The sequence below is a fragment of the Oncorhynchus gorbuscha genome, linkage group LG19, assembly GCF_021184085.1.
Source record: "Oncorhynchus gorbuscha isolate QuinsamMale2020 ecotype Even-year linkage group LG19, OgorEven_v1.0, whole genome shotgun sequence".
NCBI lineage: Eukaryota > Metazoa > Chordata > Actinopteri > Salmoniformes > Salmonidae > Oncorhynchus > Oncorhynchus gorbuscha.
Window position 1 is genome coordinate 48,705,412 of NC_060191.1, and position 17,593 is coordinate 48,723,004.

At 41.7% G+C, this 17,593-nt stretch overlaps 1 protein-coding gene across 3 annotated transcripts in view; it reads left to right on the plus strand.

The window, feature by feature from the left end:
• LOC124005015 (lissencephaly-1 homolog A) overlaps positions 1-17,593 on the plus strand; it is an 83,790-nt gene that overhangs the window by 22,045 nt on the left and 44,152 nt on the right. For all 3 annotated transcript variants that reach the window (XM_046313846.1, XM_046313845.1, XM_046313847.1), the window contains exon 2: positions 10,065-10,377. In XM_046313846.1, the coding sequence (XP_046169802.1) occupies positions 10,346-10,377 (32 nt within the window). In that variant the 5' untranslated portion in view covers positions 10,065-10,345. The remainder of the gene's footprint in view (positions 1-10,064; positions 10,378-17,593) is intronic.

The following is a 17,593-nucleotide window of genomic DNA, read 5'->3' on the forward strand; positions in this document are numbered from 1 at the left end:
ACCGTAATATGGTCTCACAAGGGGTCTGAGGATCTCATCTCGGTACCTAATGGCAGTCAGACTACCTCTGGCGAGCACATGGAGGGCCGTGCCCCACCCCCCAAAGAAATACCACCCCACACTGTGACTGACCCACCTCCAAACCAGTCATACTGAAGGATGTTGCAGGCAGCATAACATTCTCCACCGCGTCTCCATACTGTCACATGTGCTCAATGTGAACCTGCTTTCATCTGTGAAGAGCACAGGGCACCAGTGGCGAATTTGCCAATCTTGGTGTTCTCTGGCAAATGCCAAACGTCCTGCACGGTGTTGGGCTGTAAGCACAACCCCCAGCTGTGGACGTCGGGCCCTCATACCACCCTCATGGAGTCTGTTTCTGACAGTTTGAGCAGACACATGCACATTTGTGGCCTGCTGGAGGTCATTTTGCAGGGCTCTGGCAGTGCTCCTCCTTGCACAAAGGCAGAGGTAGCAGTCCTGCTGCTGGGTTGTTGCCCTCCTACGGCCTCCTCCACGTCTCCTGATGTACTGGCCTGTCTCCTGGTAGTGCCTCCATGTTCTGGACACTACGCTGACAGACACAGCAAACCTTCTTGCCACAGCTCGCATTGATGTGCCATCCTGGATGAACTGCACTACCTGCGCCACTTGTGTGGGTTGTAGACTCCGTCTCATGCTACCACTAGAGTGAAAGCACCGCCAGCACTCAAGTGACCAAAACATCAGCCAGGAAGCATAGGAACTGAGAAATGGTCTGTGATACCACATGCAGAACCACTCCTTTATTGGGGGTGTCTTGCTAATTGCCCATAATTTCCACCTGTTGTCTATTCCATTTGCACAACAGCATGTGAAATTTATTGTCAATCAGTGTTGCTTCCTAGGTGGACAGTTTGATTTCACAGAAGTGTGATTGACTTGGAGTTACATTGTGGTGTTTAAGTGTTCCCTTTATTGTTTTGAGCAGTGTAGTTTTTTTAAATTTATGGGGCTTTGTTCTCGGATAGTCGCATTATATTCTTTCGCAGTAAATCCTTTTTTAAACCTGACAATGCAGTTGAATTGGCAAGATTCTAGGCTTTTGACCCATGTGAGACACTTGTATTTCCATGAATGTTTAATGACTATTTATGTAGCGATCACGGTATGTTGTCGAATTTAATCCCGGTAACGGGTTCGGTACGCAGAGAGGTTAACAAATATTGGCAAATCAGCCATTCTATGCATTTTCCTATTATACTCTGTACAATATGAAGTGAATTTCAATGTGTTCTATTGCGTGTGGATTGTGAATTTCAGTGACCAGTTTTTGAGCAGAACGTTTAGAAAACGTGAACAAGCTTCTGGGGGACGTGGCGAACAGAACACTAGAACAGATTATTATTTTTTCTCTGTTATCGCAATACTACATGGTATTGTGATACTTGGCCTGGTATTGTACCTTTGGTATTGCGACAACACTAGCTCCAACAGTGTACTTACTACAGACAACACTGTAATTAGAATGGTAAAGTGCAATGTCGACCACGATACAAAAATTACATACAGAAGCTAGCTATTAATAGTAAAAAAAAACATCTAGTTTTGGGAAATCAACATGTTAGATTGCCCTACAGTCCATTTTGCAGGCTCTTATCCAGAGCAAGCCTACTGCTTTCCTGTTGCCAGCCATGTAGCCCCTGCCTGGAGTGTATGACACATGGGAGCAACCAATGCAGTGTTCTATCTGTAAAGTTGTGAACGATTCACCTCACTGAATAAACTCCTGAGACTTTCCACCTGCAGTCAGTGTATTATGACAGGGTGGTTACCGCTGGCATGGTGATGACATCAGTGTTCATAGGTCAGGTGGTGCCCAGTGCACATCACATTCACAGCAGAGTTCAAAGCCAAAGCCCCATGTATCTTTCCTCTAGCTCTCTGCTGCTGACAGCCAGTTCTGACTGCCCTGCTACACCAGTGTCAAGTCCACCAACTGCTGATACCGTCAACTAGAAGTTGCCTAATGGCAGAATCTGGGAATGCCACCAGCAGGAAGAGGGGGCGGGTCTGGAACAGGATTTTGTTGTTTTCTAGGTAAAGCAATAAACTCTGACTCCTTTAATTTGTCTCAGTTTTTAATTGCTGTGCTTAAGCATCAGACAGTAACCTACATATAGTGGATTTTATTGTAACATAGGGTGTGTCTATATATGAAAAAATACACATTTAAAAAAATGTCTACCAATCAATTGGTCGAAAGAACAGATCTCGGTCAACCAAGATGTTTTGTTGTTAGGGACAGCCCTAATCTATTGACTAGGCAACCTCTGCTTTTATACGTTTTGTCTCTAGATGTGATGTAGGTACTACTCTTGCTGCTCTGTCAAAGGGTTCCCTTTCTCTTGCAAAAAAGCAACAGGTGGAAATTGACTGACTAATATATGGAATGTAATTGAATGATCTTCCAGTAGGTTACAACTAGATGTCGACAGATTAATCGGAATGGCCGATTTTAATTCGGGCCGATTCATAATCGGTAATCTTTTTTTTTATTTTTTTATACCATTATTCATTACCTAGGGCTCGTATTTCTGTGTTTTTATAATTAAGTCTTGATATTTGATAGCGCGGTCTGACTGAGCGGTGGAAGGCAGCAGCAGGCTCGTAAGCATTCATTCAAACAGCACTTTCTTCTGTTTGCCAGCAGCTTTTCGTAATGCTTGAATCACGGTGCTGTTTATGACGTCAAGCCTATCAACTCCTGAGATTAGGCTGGAAATAACTTTAGTGCCTATAAGAACATCCAATAGTCAAAGGTCTATGAAATACAAATGGTATAGAGAGGAATAGTCCTAGAATAACTACAGCCTAAAACTGGGAATATTGAAGACTCAAGTATTATTATTATTATTATTATTATTATTAAAAGGAACTATTCATATGTAATGCGCAAGGAACTTAAACGTTTGTTTTTTTACATGGCACATATTGCACTTTTACTTCTAACTTTTTTTTGCATTATTTAAACCAAATTGAACATGTTACATTATTTATTGTATTATATTAAAATAAGTGTTCGTTGTTCATTCATTGCCTGCGTCCATAATGGGTCCGCGGTCAAACGACTACCCCTCATCACTGTCAAACGCTCCCTAAAACACTTCAGCGAGCAGGCCTTTTTAGTCGACCTGGCCCGGGTATCCTGGAAGGATATTGACCTCATTCCGTCAGAGGATGCCTGGTTATTCTTTTAAAAGTTATTTCTTAACCTTAAATAAGCATGCCCCTTTCAAAAAATGTAGAACCAGGAACAGATATAGCCCTTGATTCACTCCAGACCTGACTGCCCTTGACCAGCACAAAAACATCCTGTGGCGTTCTGCATTAGCATCAAATAGCCCCTGTGATATGCAACTTTTCAGGGAAGTCGGGAACAAATATACACAGGCAGTTAGGAAAGCTAAGGCTAGCTTTTTCAAGAAGAAAAGGTTCTGGGACACTAAAGTCCATTGTAAGTCGCTCTGGATAAGAGCGTCTGCTAAATTACTTAAATGTAAAATGTAAATTGAGAATAAGAGCACCTCCAAGCTGCGAACTGCACTGAGGCTAGGAAACCCTGTCACCACTGATAAATCCACTATAATTGAGAATTTCAATAAGTATTTTTCTACGGCTGGCCATGCTTTCCTCCTGGCTACCCCTACCCCGGCCAACAGCCCTGCACTCCCCACAGCAACTCACCCAAGCCTCCCCCATTTCTCCTTCACCCAAATCCAGATAGCTGATGTTCTTAAAGAACTGCAAAACCTGGACCCCTACAAATCAGCCGGGCTAAACAATCTGGGCCCTCTCTTTTTTAATATTATCTGCCGAAATTGTTGCTACCCCTATTACTTTCCTGTTCAACCTCTCTTTCATATCGTCTGAGATTCCCAAAGATTGGAAAGCTGCCGCACTCTAGACCCAAGTTGCTACTGACCTATATCTATTCTCCCCTGCCTTTCTAAGGTCTTCGAAAGCCAAGTCAACAGATTACGACCATTTCAAATCCCACTGTACCTTCTCCTTTATGCAATCTGCTTTCAGAGCTGGTCATTGTTGCACCTCAGCCATGCTCAAGGTCCTAAACGATATCATAACCGCCATCTAACGGGTGGCATCCCTAAGTCTAAATATTATTGTTACATTGTACAACCTTCAATGTTATGTCATTATTATTCTAAAATTATTTTTAATGAGCCAGGCGGCCCAAACTGTTGCATATACTCTGACACAATTTCACCTGGTTAATATTGCCTGCTAACCTGGACTTATTTGAGCTAAATATGAAGGTTTAAAAATATATACTTCTGTGTATTGATTTTAAGAAAGGCTTTGATTTTTATGGTTAGGTACACATTGGAGCAACGACAGTTCTTTTTCACAAATGCGCACCGCATCGATTATATGCAACGCAGGACACGCTAGATGAGGTGATTATGATTGATTAGATTTTTTTTATAAGATAAGTTTAACCTTTCTAGCTCAGGGGTTCTGCTGAAAAGGCAGCACGCGAAATTCTAAAATATTATTTAGAAATATGTAACTTTCACACATTAACCTCCTCTAGGGTATGTGGGATGCTAGCGTCCCATCTGGCCGACATCCAGTGAGATTACAGAGCGCCAAATACAATAATGCTCATTATAAAAAGTCAGAAAACAAAACATTTTACATAGGTTTAAAGATGAACTTCTTGTTAATCCAACCACGGTGTCAGATTTATAAAATGCTTTTCGACGAAAGCATACCTAGCCCAGAACACAGCCCAGTTGACAAATTATTACATAACAGTAACCAGCCAAGCAGAAGTGTTACAAAAACTTAGAAATAGAGAGAAAATTAATCCCTTACCTTTGATCTTCATATCGTGGCAATCAGAAGACATTAATTTACTCAGTAAATGTTAATTTTGTACGATAAATTCTCGTTATATCCAAAAAACGTTTGTTTTGTTCGCGTTTTCTTCAGTAATCCACATGCTCAAACGCAGTTGAAACAGGCAGACAACATCCAAATTGTATCCGTAAAGTTCATAGAAACATGTCAAACTATGTTTTTAGCCTAAATGTTCTATAATATTTCAACCAGACAATGTCATCAATATAAAAGGTAAACAAGAAATGCACTCTCTCGGGATTGCGCATGAAAAAGCTCTGCGAAGACTGACATCTAGTGGAAGACATAGGAACTGCCTATTGAGCCCTAATTCAATGGATACTGTAATGGCATTGAATAGAAAACTACAAAACCAACAAAAAAACCTACTTCCTGAATTGATTTTTCTCAGGGTTTCGCCTGCCAAATCAGTGCTGCCATACTCAGACACTATTTTAACAGTTTTGGAAACTTTAGTGTTTTCTTTTCAAATCTACCAGTTATATGCATATCTTCTGGGCCCGAGTAGCAGGCTGTTTAATTTGGGCATGCTTTTCATCCAAAATTCTTAATGCTGCCCCCTACCCTAGAGAGGTTAACAAGTCCAATACAGCAAATGAAAGATAAACATCTTGTTAATCTTTTTTCATTTTAACTTTATTTAACCAGGCAAGTCGGTTAAGAACTATTCTTATTTTCAATGACGGCCTGGGAACAGTGGGTTAACTGCCTATTCAGGGGCAGAACGACAGATTTGTACCTTGTCAGCTAGGGGGTTTGAACTCGCAACCTTCCGGTTACTAGTCCAACGCTCTAACCAGGCTAGGCTACGCTGCCGCCCCATGTCCAAAAAATGCTTTACAGCTAATGCACAACATATTATTATGTTAGATCACCGCCAAGTCAAAAAACACACATTTTTCCAGCCAAAGATCGGAGTCACAAAAAGCAGAAATATAGATAAAATGAATCCCTAACCTTTGATCATCAGATGACACTCATAGGACATGTTGCACAATACATGTATGTTTTGTTGGATAATGTGCATATTTATATCCAAAAATCTGTTTACATTGGTGCCTTACGTGCAGTAATGTTTTGATTCCAAAATATCCGGTGATTTTTTTTGCAGAAACACTCATAATAAACATTGATTAAAGATCCTAGTGTTATTCACAGAATTAAAGCTATGCTTCTCCTTAATGCAACCGCTGTGCCAGATTTTTAAAAAAACTTTACGGAAAAAGCATAATTTGAACTGCGCTCAGAACCCAAAACAGCCAGAGGAATAGCTGCCATTTTGGAATCAACAAAGTTAGAAATAACACCATAAATATTCACTTACCTTTGATCTTCATCAGAAGGCACTCCCAGGAATCCCAGTTCGACAATAAATGACTGATTTTGTTCCATTTATGTCCAAATAGCCACTTTTTGTTAGCGTGTTCAGCCCAGTAATCCATCTTCATGAGGCGTAGATACTTCGTCCAGACAAAACTCGAAAGGTTCCGTTACAGTCCTTTTAGAAACATGTCAAACGATTTATGGAATCTATCGCTAGCATGTTTTTAACATATAATATCAATAATGTTCCAACCGGAGAATTGCTTTGTCTTCAGAAAAGGCACTGGAACCAGAGGTAACTCTGTCCGGAGCGCGCGTCATGAGACCGAGGCTCTCTGCCAGACCACTGACTCAAACCGGTCTCATGAGCCCCTCCTTAAATGTAGAATCCTCATTTCAAGTTTCAAGACAGTTGACATCTCGTGGAAGCCATAGGAAGTGTAACCTCATCCATATCTCAATGTGTACTCTGTAGGCCAAGCTTTGAAAAACTACAAACCTCCCACTTCCTGGTTGGATTTTCTTCTCAGGTTTTCGCCTGCCATATGAGTTCTGTTATACTCACAGACATCATTCAAACAGTTTTAGAAATGTCAGTGTTTTCTATCCAATAATAATATGCATATATTAGCATCTGGGACAGAGTAGGAGGCGGTTCACTCAGGTCACGTTATTCATCCAAGTGTGAAAATGCTGCCCCCTGTCCCAAAAAGGTGAATGCTTGCTAGCAACATACCTTGGCTTACTGCATTCGTGTAACAGGCAGGCTCCTCGTGGAGTGCAATGTAATCAGGTGGTTAGAGCGTTGGACTAGTTAACTGTAAGGTTGCAAGATTGAATCCCCGAGCTGACAAGGTAAAAATCGGTCGTTCTGCCCCTGAACAAGGCAGTTAACCTACCGTTCCTAGGCCGTCATTGAAAATAATGTGTTCTTAACTTCTTGCGTCGAGCCATCCCGGATCCGGTATTGTGACTACAGCCTCAAGCTCATTACCATAACGCAACGTTAACTATTCATGAAAATCGCAAATGAAATGAAATTGATCTATTTGCTCTCAAGCTTAGCCTTTTGTTATCAACACTGTCACCTCAGATTTTCAAAATATGCTTCTCAACCATTGCAAAACAAGCATTTGTGTAACAGTATTGATAGCTAGCGTAGCATTTAGCGTAGCATTTAGCGTTAGCATTCAGCAGGCAACATTTTCACAAAAACCAGAAAAGCATTCAAATAAAATCATTTACCTTTGAAGAACTTCAGATGTTTTCAATGAGGAGTCTCTCGGATAGCAAATGTTCAGTTTTTCATGAAAGATTATTTGTTTAGGACAAATCGCTCCGTTTTCTGCGTCACATTTAGCTACGGAAAAAAAACTATCAGGATTGTGTAAATCTATCCGCAAGCTCATTAGCATAACACAACGTTAACTATTCATGAAAATCGCAAATGAAATTAATCGATTTGCTGTCAAGCTTAGCCTTTTGTTATCAACACTGTCACCTCAGATTTTCAAAATATGCTTTTGAACCATAGCTAAACAAGCATTTGTGTAACAGTATTGATAACCTAGCATAGGATTATGCCTCTCTTTCAGCATGCAACATTTTCACAAAAACCAGAAAAGGATTCAAATAAAATCATTTACCTTTGAAGAACTTCAGATGTTTTCAATGAGGAGACTCTCAGTTAGATAGCAAATGTTCCGTTTTTGCAAAAAATATTATTTGTGTCGACTAATCGCTCCGTTTTGTTAATCAAGTTTGGGTAAGGAAAAAAATATATATTAAGTCCTTAAAACGCAAACTTTTTCCAAATTAACTCCATAATATCGACAAACATGGCAAACAGATGTTTAGAATCAATCCTCAAGGTGTTTTTCACATATCTATCGACGATAAAATCCTTCGTGGCAGTTGACTTTCTCTTCTGAAGAAATGGAAACGCGCATGGACCTACAGATTACGCAATAATTTCGACACAGGAAACCGGGCGGACACCTGGTAAATGTAGTCTCTTATGGTCAATCTTCCAATGATATGCCTACAAACACGTCACAATGCTGCAGACACCTTGAAGAAACGACAAAGGGCAGGCTCATTCCTGGCGCATTGACAGACATATAAGGAGACATTGGAACACAGCGCCTTCAGAATCTGGGGCATTTCCTGTATGAAACTTCATCTTGGTTTCGCCTGTAGCATTAGTTCTGGGGCACTCACAGATAATATCTTTGCATTTTTGGAAACGTCAGAGTTTTGTCTTTCCAAGGCTGTCAATTCCATGCATCGTCGAGCATCTTTTCGTGACAAAATATTGCACTTAAAACGGGCACGTCTTTTTATCCAATAATGACATAGCGCCCCCATAGGTTTAAGAGGTTAACTGACTTGCCTAGTTAAATAAAGTATAAAGGTGTAAAAGGTTTTTTAAATCGGTGTAATAAAAATACTGATTTCCGATTATGAAAACTTGAAATTGGCCCTAATTAATCGGTCGACCTCTATTAGAAACCATGAGACTAAAGGCGATTGATTGAATTATTAAATTCATTATTTGAGCCCTGTTGTTTTGATGCCCTTGTCAGTTGATTTAATTTGTAATGTTATCAAACAATTCAGACCCAAAATGAGTTTGGGTCTGCCTGGAGATTTGGCTGTACAGTCGGCCATGAGTCTGTCCTGCTTTCTACTGTTCTATTGGACAGCCATTGGGATGGGAATGGAAGTGGGCTGCCTTCAGCTGGATGAATCTGGGTCATCTCTCTATCCTGCATGTGTCAGGGTCTCCCTACAGGGGGAACCAAGGGCTCCAGACTGAACTGCCACAGTGACATGACCAGGCTACCTCATAGGGTTGGAGTAGTGGGTTGTTGGTGGTGGAAGTTAGAAGAGGGGGTTATTGGGAGAGTTGTACAGGTGACTCACCTAATGAGGATGTTTTGAATTCTTGCTGGGTGTCACATTGTGTTGACCAAGCCTTAAGTATATTACAGTCTATTGATTCAAGAGGTCAGCTGCATTATTGTGACCTCCCATATCTTTCTGGTTCTCAGTATTGTGACGAGATGGCTTTAGACCAAGGTTAAAAAGGGGCACACATTGTAGTTTTCTTTTTTTTGTCTTGTGGGCTGGTGGAAGTACCCCTTTTTTCTCCCCAATTTTGTGGTATCCAATTGTCCCATCGCTGCAACTCCTGTACGCAGGAGAGGTGACGGTCGAGAGCCGTGAGTTCTCCAAAACACGACCCAGCCAAGCCGCACTGCTTCTTGACACAATGCTCGTTTAACCCGGTAGCCAGCCGCACCAATGTGTCGGAGGAAACACCTGGCGACTGTGTCAGCTTGCATGCGCCCGGCCCACCACAGGAGTTAAGATTGCGATGGGACAAGGGAATCTCAGCCTGCCAAACCCTCTCTTAACTCGGGCAATGCTGGGCCAATTGTGCGCAACCTCATGGATCTCCCAGTCACGGCCAGCTGTGACACAGCCTGGGATCGAACCCGGGTCTGTAGTGACGCCTCAAGCACTAAGGCACAGTGCCTTAGACCGCTGCGCCGCTCGGGATGCCCTGCAAATTGATTTTAACAAACATTTGGTCCCCCCAAAAAATTGGCCCTCCGTTTAATTTCTAAATCCCGACGCGATCCTTGTGTCCAAAAATGTGCCCACCTCTGCTTTAGACACATGATCTTTACTGTCATATAAATGTTCTCGTCCCCATCCCCCAGTTCTATGTGGTGTCTGTCATGCATAATACTGACCGCTCGCTCTCCTTTTCTCTCTCATGCTCATATTCTTCCTGCTCTTTCTCTTTCCAGATGCGGTTTAGAACTGACTGGTAACCCTACTGCAGGCGTTATCCTCGTCTCGTTCCTGGAGCCAGAGCTTTTGGGGGGCAGAGTCCTGCGTTAGTGGCAGAGCCTCCATCCCCCAGTCAGCCGGCGTCGTTGTTGTGCATCGGAACGCCATCACTGTCAGTGTGTCTGGTGTTCATTAGATTGAACTGATCTGATCTTCTGACTGGGGAAACTGAAGCAGCTGCAAGCCACGCCTTGTGCTCGACCACACCTGGCCCCGCCCACATACCCCTGCTGCCACCATGGTGCTATCACAACGGCAACGAGACGAACTGTGAGTAACACATACACGACTGACCATGTTAAAACACACAGCCCACAATTTTGTTGCAATAACTTGCTGAGCTGCCCTGTCTTTGATATTCACCACCAGCTGTTCCCTAGAGCCACCCTGAATAACACAGCCATGTGACATCAGCAGTACCTGTGACATCAGCAGTAACTCTCAGGGACTGTGGCTGGTAAATTTCTTTATTAGGTGGGCTAGAAGCCCCATGAGCTTAACATTTACATTTACATTTAAGTCATTTAGCAGACGCTCTTATCCAGAGCGACTTACAAATTGGTGCATTCACCTTATGACATCCAGTGGAACAGCCACTTTACAATAGTGCATCTAAATCTTTTAAGGGGGGGGGGTGAGAAGGATTACTTTATCCTATCCTTAATACATGCATCTGTATTCATCAAAGTGGGGAAAGCAGGTGAACACTGAAAATTGCATTTCCTTCCTAGCCCCACTGCAAAGTGCAAACCTTCTATGCTTTGTTAAACATTCGATCCATTCCAGAGACATAAAGCAACATATCTCTAGCTAGTAGTTACCATTGTTCTCATCAGACAGACATGGATGTAGTGAAAAATGCCAACTCGCTCACAGCACAAGATGTGCATTGATTTTTGAAACCGACCAACTGAGGTGAACAATAATAACTAAAACTATCAGGCCCATCCAGGAAGAATCAATGATCTGTAGTTAGGTGGGGTGCTTGGGTCTCAGACACCCCTGAGGTCCCCAGCCCAAATATATTGATCATCTCCTTCCTGTCTCAAATGTTATTGATCACTATTCAGTTTGGCCTCTGTAACCCAAAAGGTGGCATGAGGCAGAATATAACAAAGGATGTGGATGATGACACAGCCTAATATTCCTAGTGTAGAGGAGATCTCTTTAGCTTGTGGCCAAGGAAATGGTCTGAGGTATACAATGGCTTTTGTACTTTGTAGAAGTCCAGACAGTCCCATGTGTGTTGTCCCGCGAATCGTTAGCCAGAGGCATTGATTTGCGGAGCTCTACACACACACACACAGATGTGTTCATCTGTGCAGTAAGGGTCGATGTTGAAGCCAATACAGGGGAGAGACACTGTAGCCAGAAATAACGGGGTAGGTGTGTAACCATCCCTGCGGTGTCTGTTGCCCTGTGGTGTCTATGAACCTGGTAATTAACTCCTGAGGTGGGGGATAGGGTTAACACAGCCCTGTGTCAGATCAGATGCATGATGTGAGTTGTGTAAGAGAAGGTGAAGATATGTGGGGAGGGGGTGTGTGTATCTGAGCTCGGCCTGGGGTAAGGGGATTTCAGATTTATAAGAGGGGAGAGATGTCAAAGGCTATGCGTTTAATTAAAACACTAATTTCTGGGGTCACATTAATGCCAGAATGAAAAATATTTGTGTTTTTATATCGATGTGTTTTGTAAACTCAGATAAAAAATGTAATAATAAGCTCTCGTTACCAATGAAATATCTTTATTCACGAACCAGCGTTCTATCAGCAGACAGAGCTCTGACTGTTGTGGAGCCACTTCTCACAGTACTTTTTTCTTTTTTCAGAATGTTAGATGAACTTGAAGAAAACATTAGGAAATGTAGCTGGCTAAATTTTTCTGATAAACATTAGAAATATTATGATCATGCATTTGCTTTTGCAAAAAAATACCTAGCCTTTTCATTATAAGCTAATTTACTTAGCTAGCTATGTGTGGCTGCTGGCCAAATAGCATTGCCTTTCTGTTGTCATCTGAAGCTATTTTCTGCCGAATGTGTTGCACTAAATGTACTTTGTGAAGGAAAACGAGTTGCATGCCCCTGATCACTCTATTGAAGCAGAAAAATAACCGGTTGAAATGGTTTAATGATCTGCGTTTTGAAAATGTATCTGTAATATTGTGTTAGGAAGAGTTGGCCTAACAATGCATGTTTTATTTGTATTGATGAACTAAGTTGGTGCTGTTACCTTATCTGTAATGAGATTAACCGACACATTCATTGTCAACCTTTCACATGAATGTGTCGGTCATTCACATGACATAACAGAACACTCGTCATTCTCTTGAAACTGTTTTAGTTTAGCGTTCGAAGACATGGGGCCAAAGGAACTCTCAGTATCGCTATTGAGTGTTCCGTTGGAATTCTAATCCTCCATGCTCTTTAATCAGAACACTGAGCAGGCTCCTCACATTCTTCTCCTTCTACTCTGTTATGTAATGCCCGGACACGCACTACAGGAAACAAGTATGGGACCATTGCTCCATGCGAGCCGCCAGGCCGATGAGGACCAGCATCTGTTGCATTCCATCTATTGTGGAGTCTGTTGGCCCTGGTGTTTTAAGAGAAGGCTCTTGACAGTAAAACACCCACTCCGATCTGTGTGACACACCAACTGCCGGTCCCGCTCTATCTGTGTTCTGTGAACCCTGGAGGGAAACCGGGTAGACATCTTGAGTCATTACATCTAAAACAATGTACTGACTGGAGGGAAATGGTGACTGTTACCAGCTGACTGCCTGCCTGCCCCGGCCTCCTCAATACTCTATGACCCCTGTTCCCCTCCCTCACCCTCTTCATGGTTTGTTATCAAGCTGCACACAAATGGATCTGGTTCCCGTTCTATTTAAAACTTCCTCCCCCTGCCATTGCTTTTGTCTCAACTCAACTGTCAGATTGAGCTGGAGAGATGGTTCTTCAGGGCATGTGTGAAAGCTTCTATAAATTGCTGATGCTTTTTGAAAGAGGAAGTCTAGTAGAAGAATGCATTTTGCTCACTGATATATGACATGTCACCATAGAGATTGTTAGTTCAGGGAGAAAGAATGGGAAAGACATTTGTGTGCTGGTTTTGTAAGACTAGACTTTTTTTGAGAAACTTTATTTTCTTGGAGGTCTTCCTCACTGATGTAAATGTTTATTTATAAATCCATATTAAGTGAGAAGCCTTATTCTGAAAACAAAAATATTTGTCTTAGGTGTCAGGCCTATTTTATCAGCTGTTACGATTTACGATTTTTTTGTTGGTGCAACCAGTCCTTTTCTATTCTTATTTCCAGAACCAATGAAAAGCACGTATTTTGTTTCTCCATGGTCAGTGGATTCAAGCCTAGAGGCCACGACAGGGCCCCCCCTTATTATGAGGAAGACGTTAAAAGCGTCTATTTTTGCCTGCTTCACAAAGAACCTCTTAGTATTCTCCAGGTCTTTAGTCAAATATGTTTCATGTGACTGTGTTCATTCTCAGCAGTCCCCACTGGCTGTGACTGCTCTGGCGTAGCTGCATCATGAATGTTACAGATTATTAATAAACAGTGAAAGTACATGTACAGGCTGAGGCTAAATGAATGTACAGGCTGAGGCTAATTGTACAGAATAGCAGTGAAGGGAACCTGAATACAGTACACACTCACACAGACCTTTGATCCGCATCTATGTGACTGACTGGAAAATGGAGGCCTGTTTTTATTTTATTTTTTATCGATGCCATTTTTCACTCTTGATTGTTACGTAACTTTCCCATTCCACTTCTTTTTGGGATAGCTAAGCTTCTTGTCTCTCCCTGTGGAATTGTCAACTTGCGTTCCTGAATATGCTAAACATGGAGACGTCATCAAATGAACCCATTTTGTCGGCAGATATATTGCTGTAGTTGTACAACAAGCTCAATCACTCCCTGTGCTCTGTATTGGGTGTGGCAGCTGGCTCCTATGGGAAATGGCTCACACCTGTCCACCTTGTCTACACATTCACCCCTACATACACTCACCCCTGTGGCGTGCTCCTGGTGGGCTGGGTATCGAGTTTGGCTGGGTGGGCTGGCAAGGGGTCCATCATTAATATGTTCTAAAATCCAGCCTGTCAGATACGCACAGACATGATTGTGTGGGACACAACTGTTCTAACTACACTGAAAAATGCTGGTGCTCAGACCATGATAACATACATTTCTCAGAGCATATTTCTTGAAACCTGTACCTGTTAGAGGATGCTTTTGCTTGTTGAACCTAGTGCATTAAACATTGGACAAATGGGCTTTGTATACATTACACAAGCATGTAGTGTACTTCAGCAGGCTAATCTAACTGAACCTGACTTGTGGGTCTTGCTGCTAGTCCCCTCTGCTGCTGAAAACTGAATACATGAGTTGGTAATCTAAAGCCTGTGCTCCCACACTCTCCCTCGTTGGTCTCGCCCCTTCTCTTGATTTCTCCCGCTTGCGCTCTCCTCTACCCCATTTCCCTTTTTTTATTTTATTTTTAACACTCAAGCTGAAGCTGTAACACCTGGTAGGTTTAGTCTGCCCTTGACTGCTGAGGCGCGGCCTCTGCAGGGCCCACCAAATGATGAATCTATGGCAGATTGTGTTCACCATGCATATTTTGTGTGTGGTGTGCATTTGCAGCTGACTCAACAGTTCTAAGCTAGACACAAACACACACCTCACCTCCATGTGTTGTAGCGCTCACTGACTCTCCAACCAGCAGATTATTACCATGTCATTGCCTCTGTATGGAGTGGGGAAACTGACTTTGGTGGTACTGGTAAATACTACAGTCAGAATTACCTTCATTTCACTCCCTTTCCCTGTGCAGATTCACAGCTGTTTAGATAGTGTAGCACTGCAGTGCTAACTAAGTGTTGAACCATGCTGGGCTCCTCTAATCTAATCTCAAACCAATCAATTCCATTTTAACTGGTGCCTCCACTGCTAAAGGGGATGCATTAGCTGGCTGAATACCCACCTATCTCACAGACCAATAATAAGTGAACTAAGCCTACTTTATGGTATTATTATTAACCTTTTTAACGTGTGAGTTCCAAATAGCTCTAACGGTCATCCTAGTGTGAGCTATTTTGTTTACAAAAAAAAAGTTTAATTCACGTGATGTCACTGTTAAAAAATATGATTATGACGCAACAGGACAGTTAACCTGTGCGGCCTGCTAATCATGTATAGGCTATGTTTCCACTTGTCAATTTACAATTATTTTCTAAGAAGTTTCATTTTCTGACAACTGTTTGAATTGAGGTGTGTTCCGCTTCTATATTAATTCACACAGAGTAGCCCATTTCACTGTTGCGGACCATTTATGTTTGTGGCTTTGACCGGCTCCGTAATCTTCTCTCTTCGTGGAGATCCCAAGCATTTCCACAGATTAATTATGCAGACATTTGCACACTCTTGCACAAACCTTTTTCCCCTGGCACATTTTCTGGCTGGTGCTTGCATTCCGTGAATTGTTTTTCCTTACAAATAGTAACTTTGGACGTGTGCGTTCCTATTTAATTGCCTTATTTTCTATATATCGTGTTGTCATTTCTACTGTATACATACATCTTGTATGCTAATTTATTTAGTTTTATTCATGTTTTCAAGAACTGGTGCAAATCATGCATTCCGATTGAGTAGATTGTGATGGAAACTATATGACGTGGTTGAAATAAATTTTTGGAGGTTGAACTGATTTATGATGAGCCTAATGTTAAGCTATGTGTGGCGCCATGTTTGTTGACAATATACAATGCATTTGGAGGGTTACGTAAACATCTGTCAGACCAAAAAGGTAATGACCAAATGAGGTGAAGGAATGGTTCACAAATCTTTTGAGGAAACTTCCGGAAGAGAATGATCGTAGACTACATACCCCCTTCAACATGAGTACTGAAAACCGACCAAACTCATATCGTCTCTTCTTTGGTTGATGTGAGAGAACTAATTGTGGCGAGTACAAACTACCCATCGGATTACTAACGATTTAGAGTAAAAAAAGGTTTATTTCAATCAATGGTGAGCTCAACTGTGAAGTGATAAATTGTCAATAGTAATTGCTATTAGCTAATTCATATTGTGGTTTCTGTAGGCTGTGAGTTTGCCAAAACACAAGCAGTCATATTTAGCTATCTTCGGTTAGTGCCAGGACTAATGTAGCCTTCATTTTCCGGTTTGGATAATTGTGTTATGCTGTCGCAACTTTTGTGAATGTCTAAACATTGTAAACCACGTCACATTCAGGACAACTTGGTAAGGACTGTTTGTGCAAAATGCAAAAAGAAAAAAGGGTGGTCAGCTCAAACGTTGACTGTTGCGTCAATTGAAACTGGACGTTTCTAATCACACCGGGTTGAGAGTACGCTACAGGGACCACTGTAGAATGATCGGACCCGTTTGTTGGTACGTGTCAATAGGGGCTGGGCGGTATATAATATTTTATGATATACTGGTATTGATGCAGGGACCAGTGTGTTTTTACTTAACATTCAAATACCATTATAGAAGGTAAACTTCTCAGGGTTAGGCGCCCCGACGGTCGCAGATTTTAGAGAAACAACAAATGTTCGTACATAGAAGTGTCTTATATCGGCTGAAAGCTTAAATTCTCGTTAATATAACTGCACTATCCAATTTACAGTAGCTATTACTGCGAAAAATAGGTCTGATATATTCTACTCTGATGGTGAAATGTGTACTTACATTCTGAAATCTTTCTCTGATTTATCAACCCAGGGGTCCCAGAGATAGAATGAAGTGTTATTTTGTTAGAGAAAATCCTTTTTCATATCCTAAAAAGGTCCATACAGCATACACGATCGATTTTGTATTTTCATTCGTTCTATTTGCAATGAAAGGAATCTGTGAAAATCTAACCCTAAACGTTCTTTCAATCAGTCAAATCACGTTCGTATGTATTCCTGAGAGATCCTAGAACGTAACCAGACTTCACTATCATTAGGGGTGTAGTATATTTGGTCAGTGACCCCTTCATTGCATGCCGATGAATCAGGCGGCCTTCTTTGGTCGACTAACTTTGTTAAATAAACACCAATCGGGGTCAAACAAAGCTAGCTAGATAGCCAATGAACTGGGCTTTACGGGAGTATCCGGAACCCTGTATCTGTCGCAAAATGTAGCTGCTAACCTTATGCAACAGCATGTCTTTCCTTTTAGACAAAAATTTATACGAATATTCAGAGTTATGAAGTTATGTGAACTGGGTGTTTTGCAAATGTTGAACTTGTAATGACTACTAATACTGGAAAAGCTAAGTCTAAGTATACAGATTTTACGATATTCTTGCAGAAAATGTAATATGAATGCAAATGTCTACATGATTTGCCCAAATTTACCTGGGTGACTTCACACTAAATGTCATGTAGTTTGCTCATACTTCAAATTTGCCCATCTGAGAATTTCACACTGCTGCCATCTGGTGGACACAA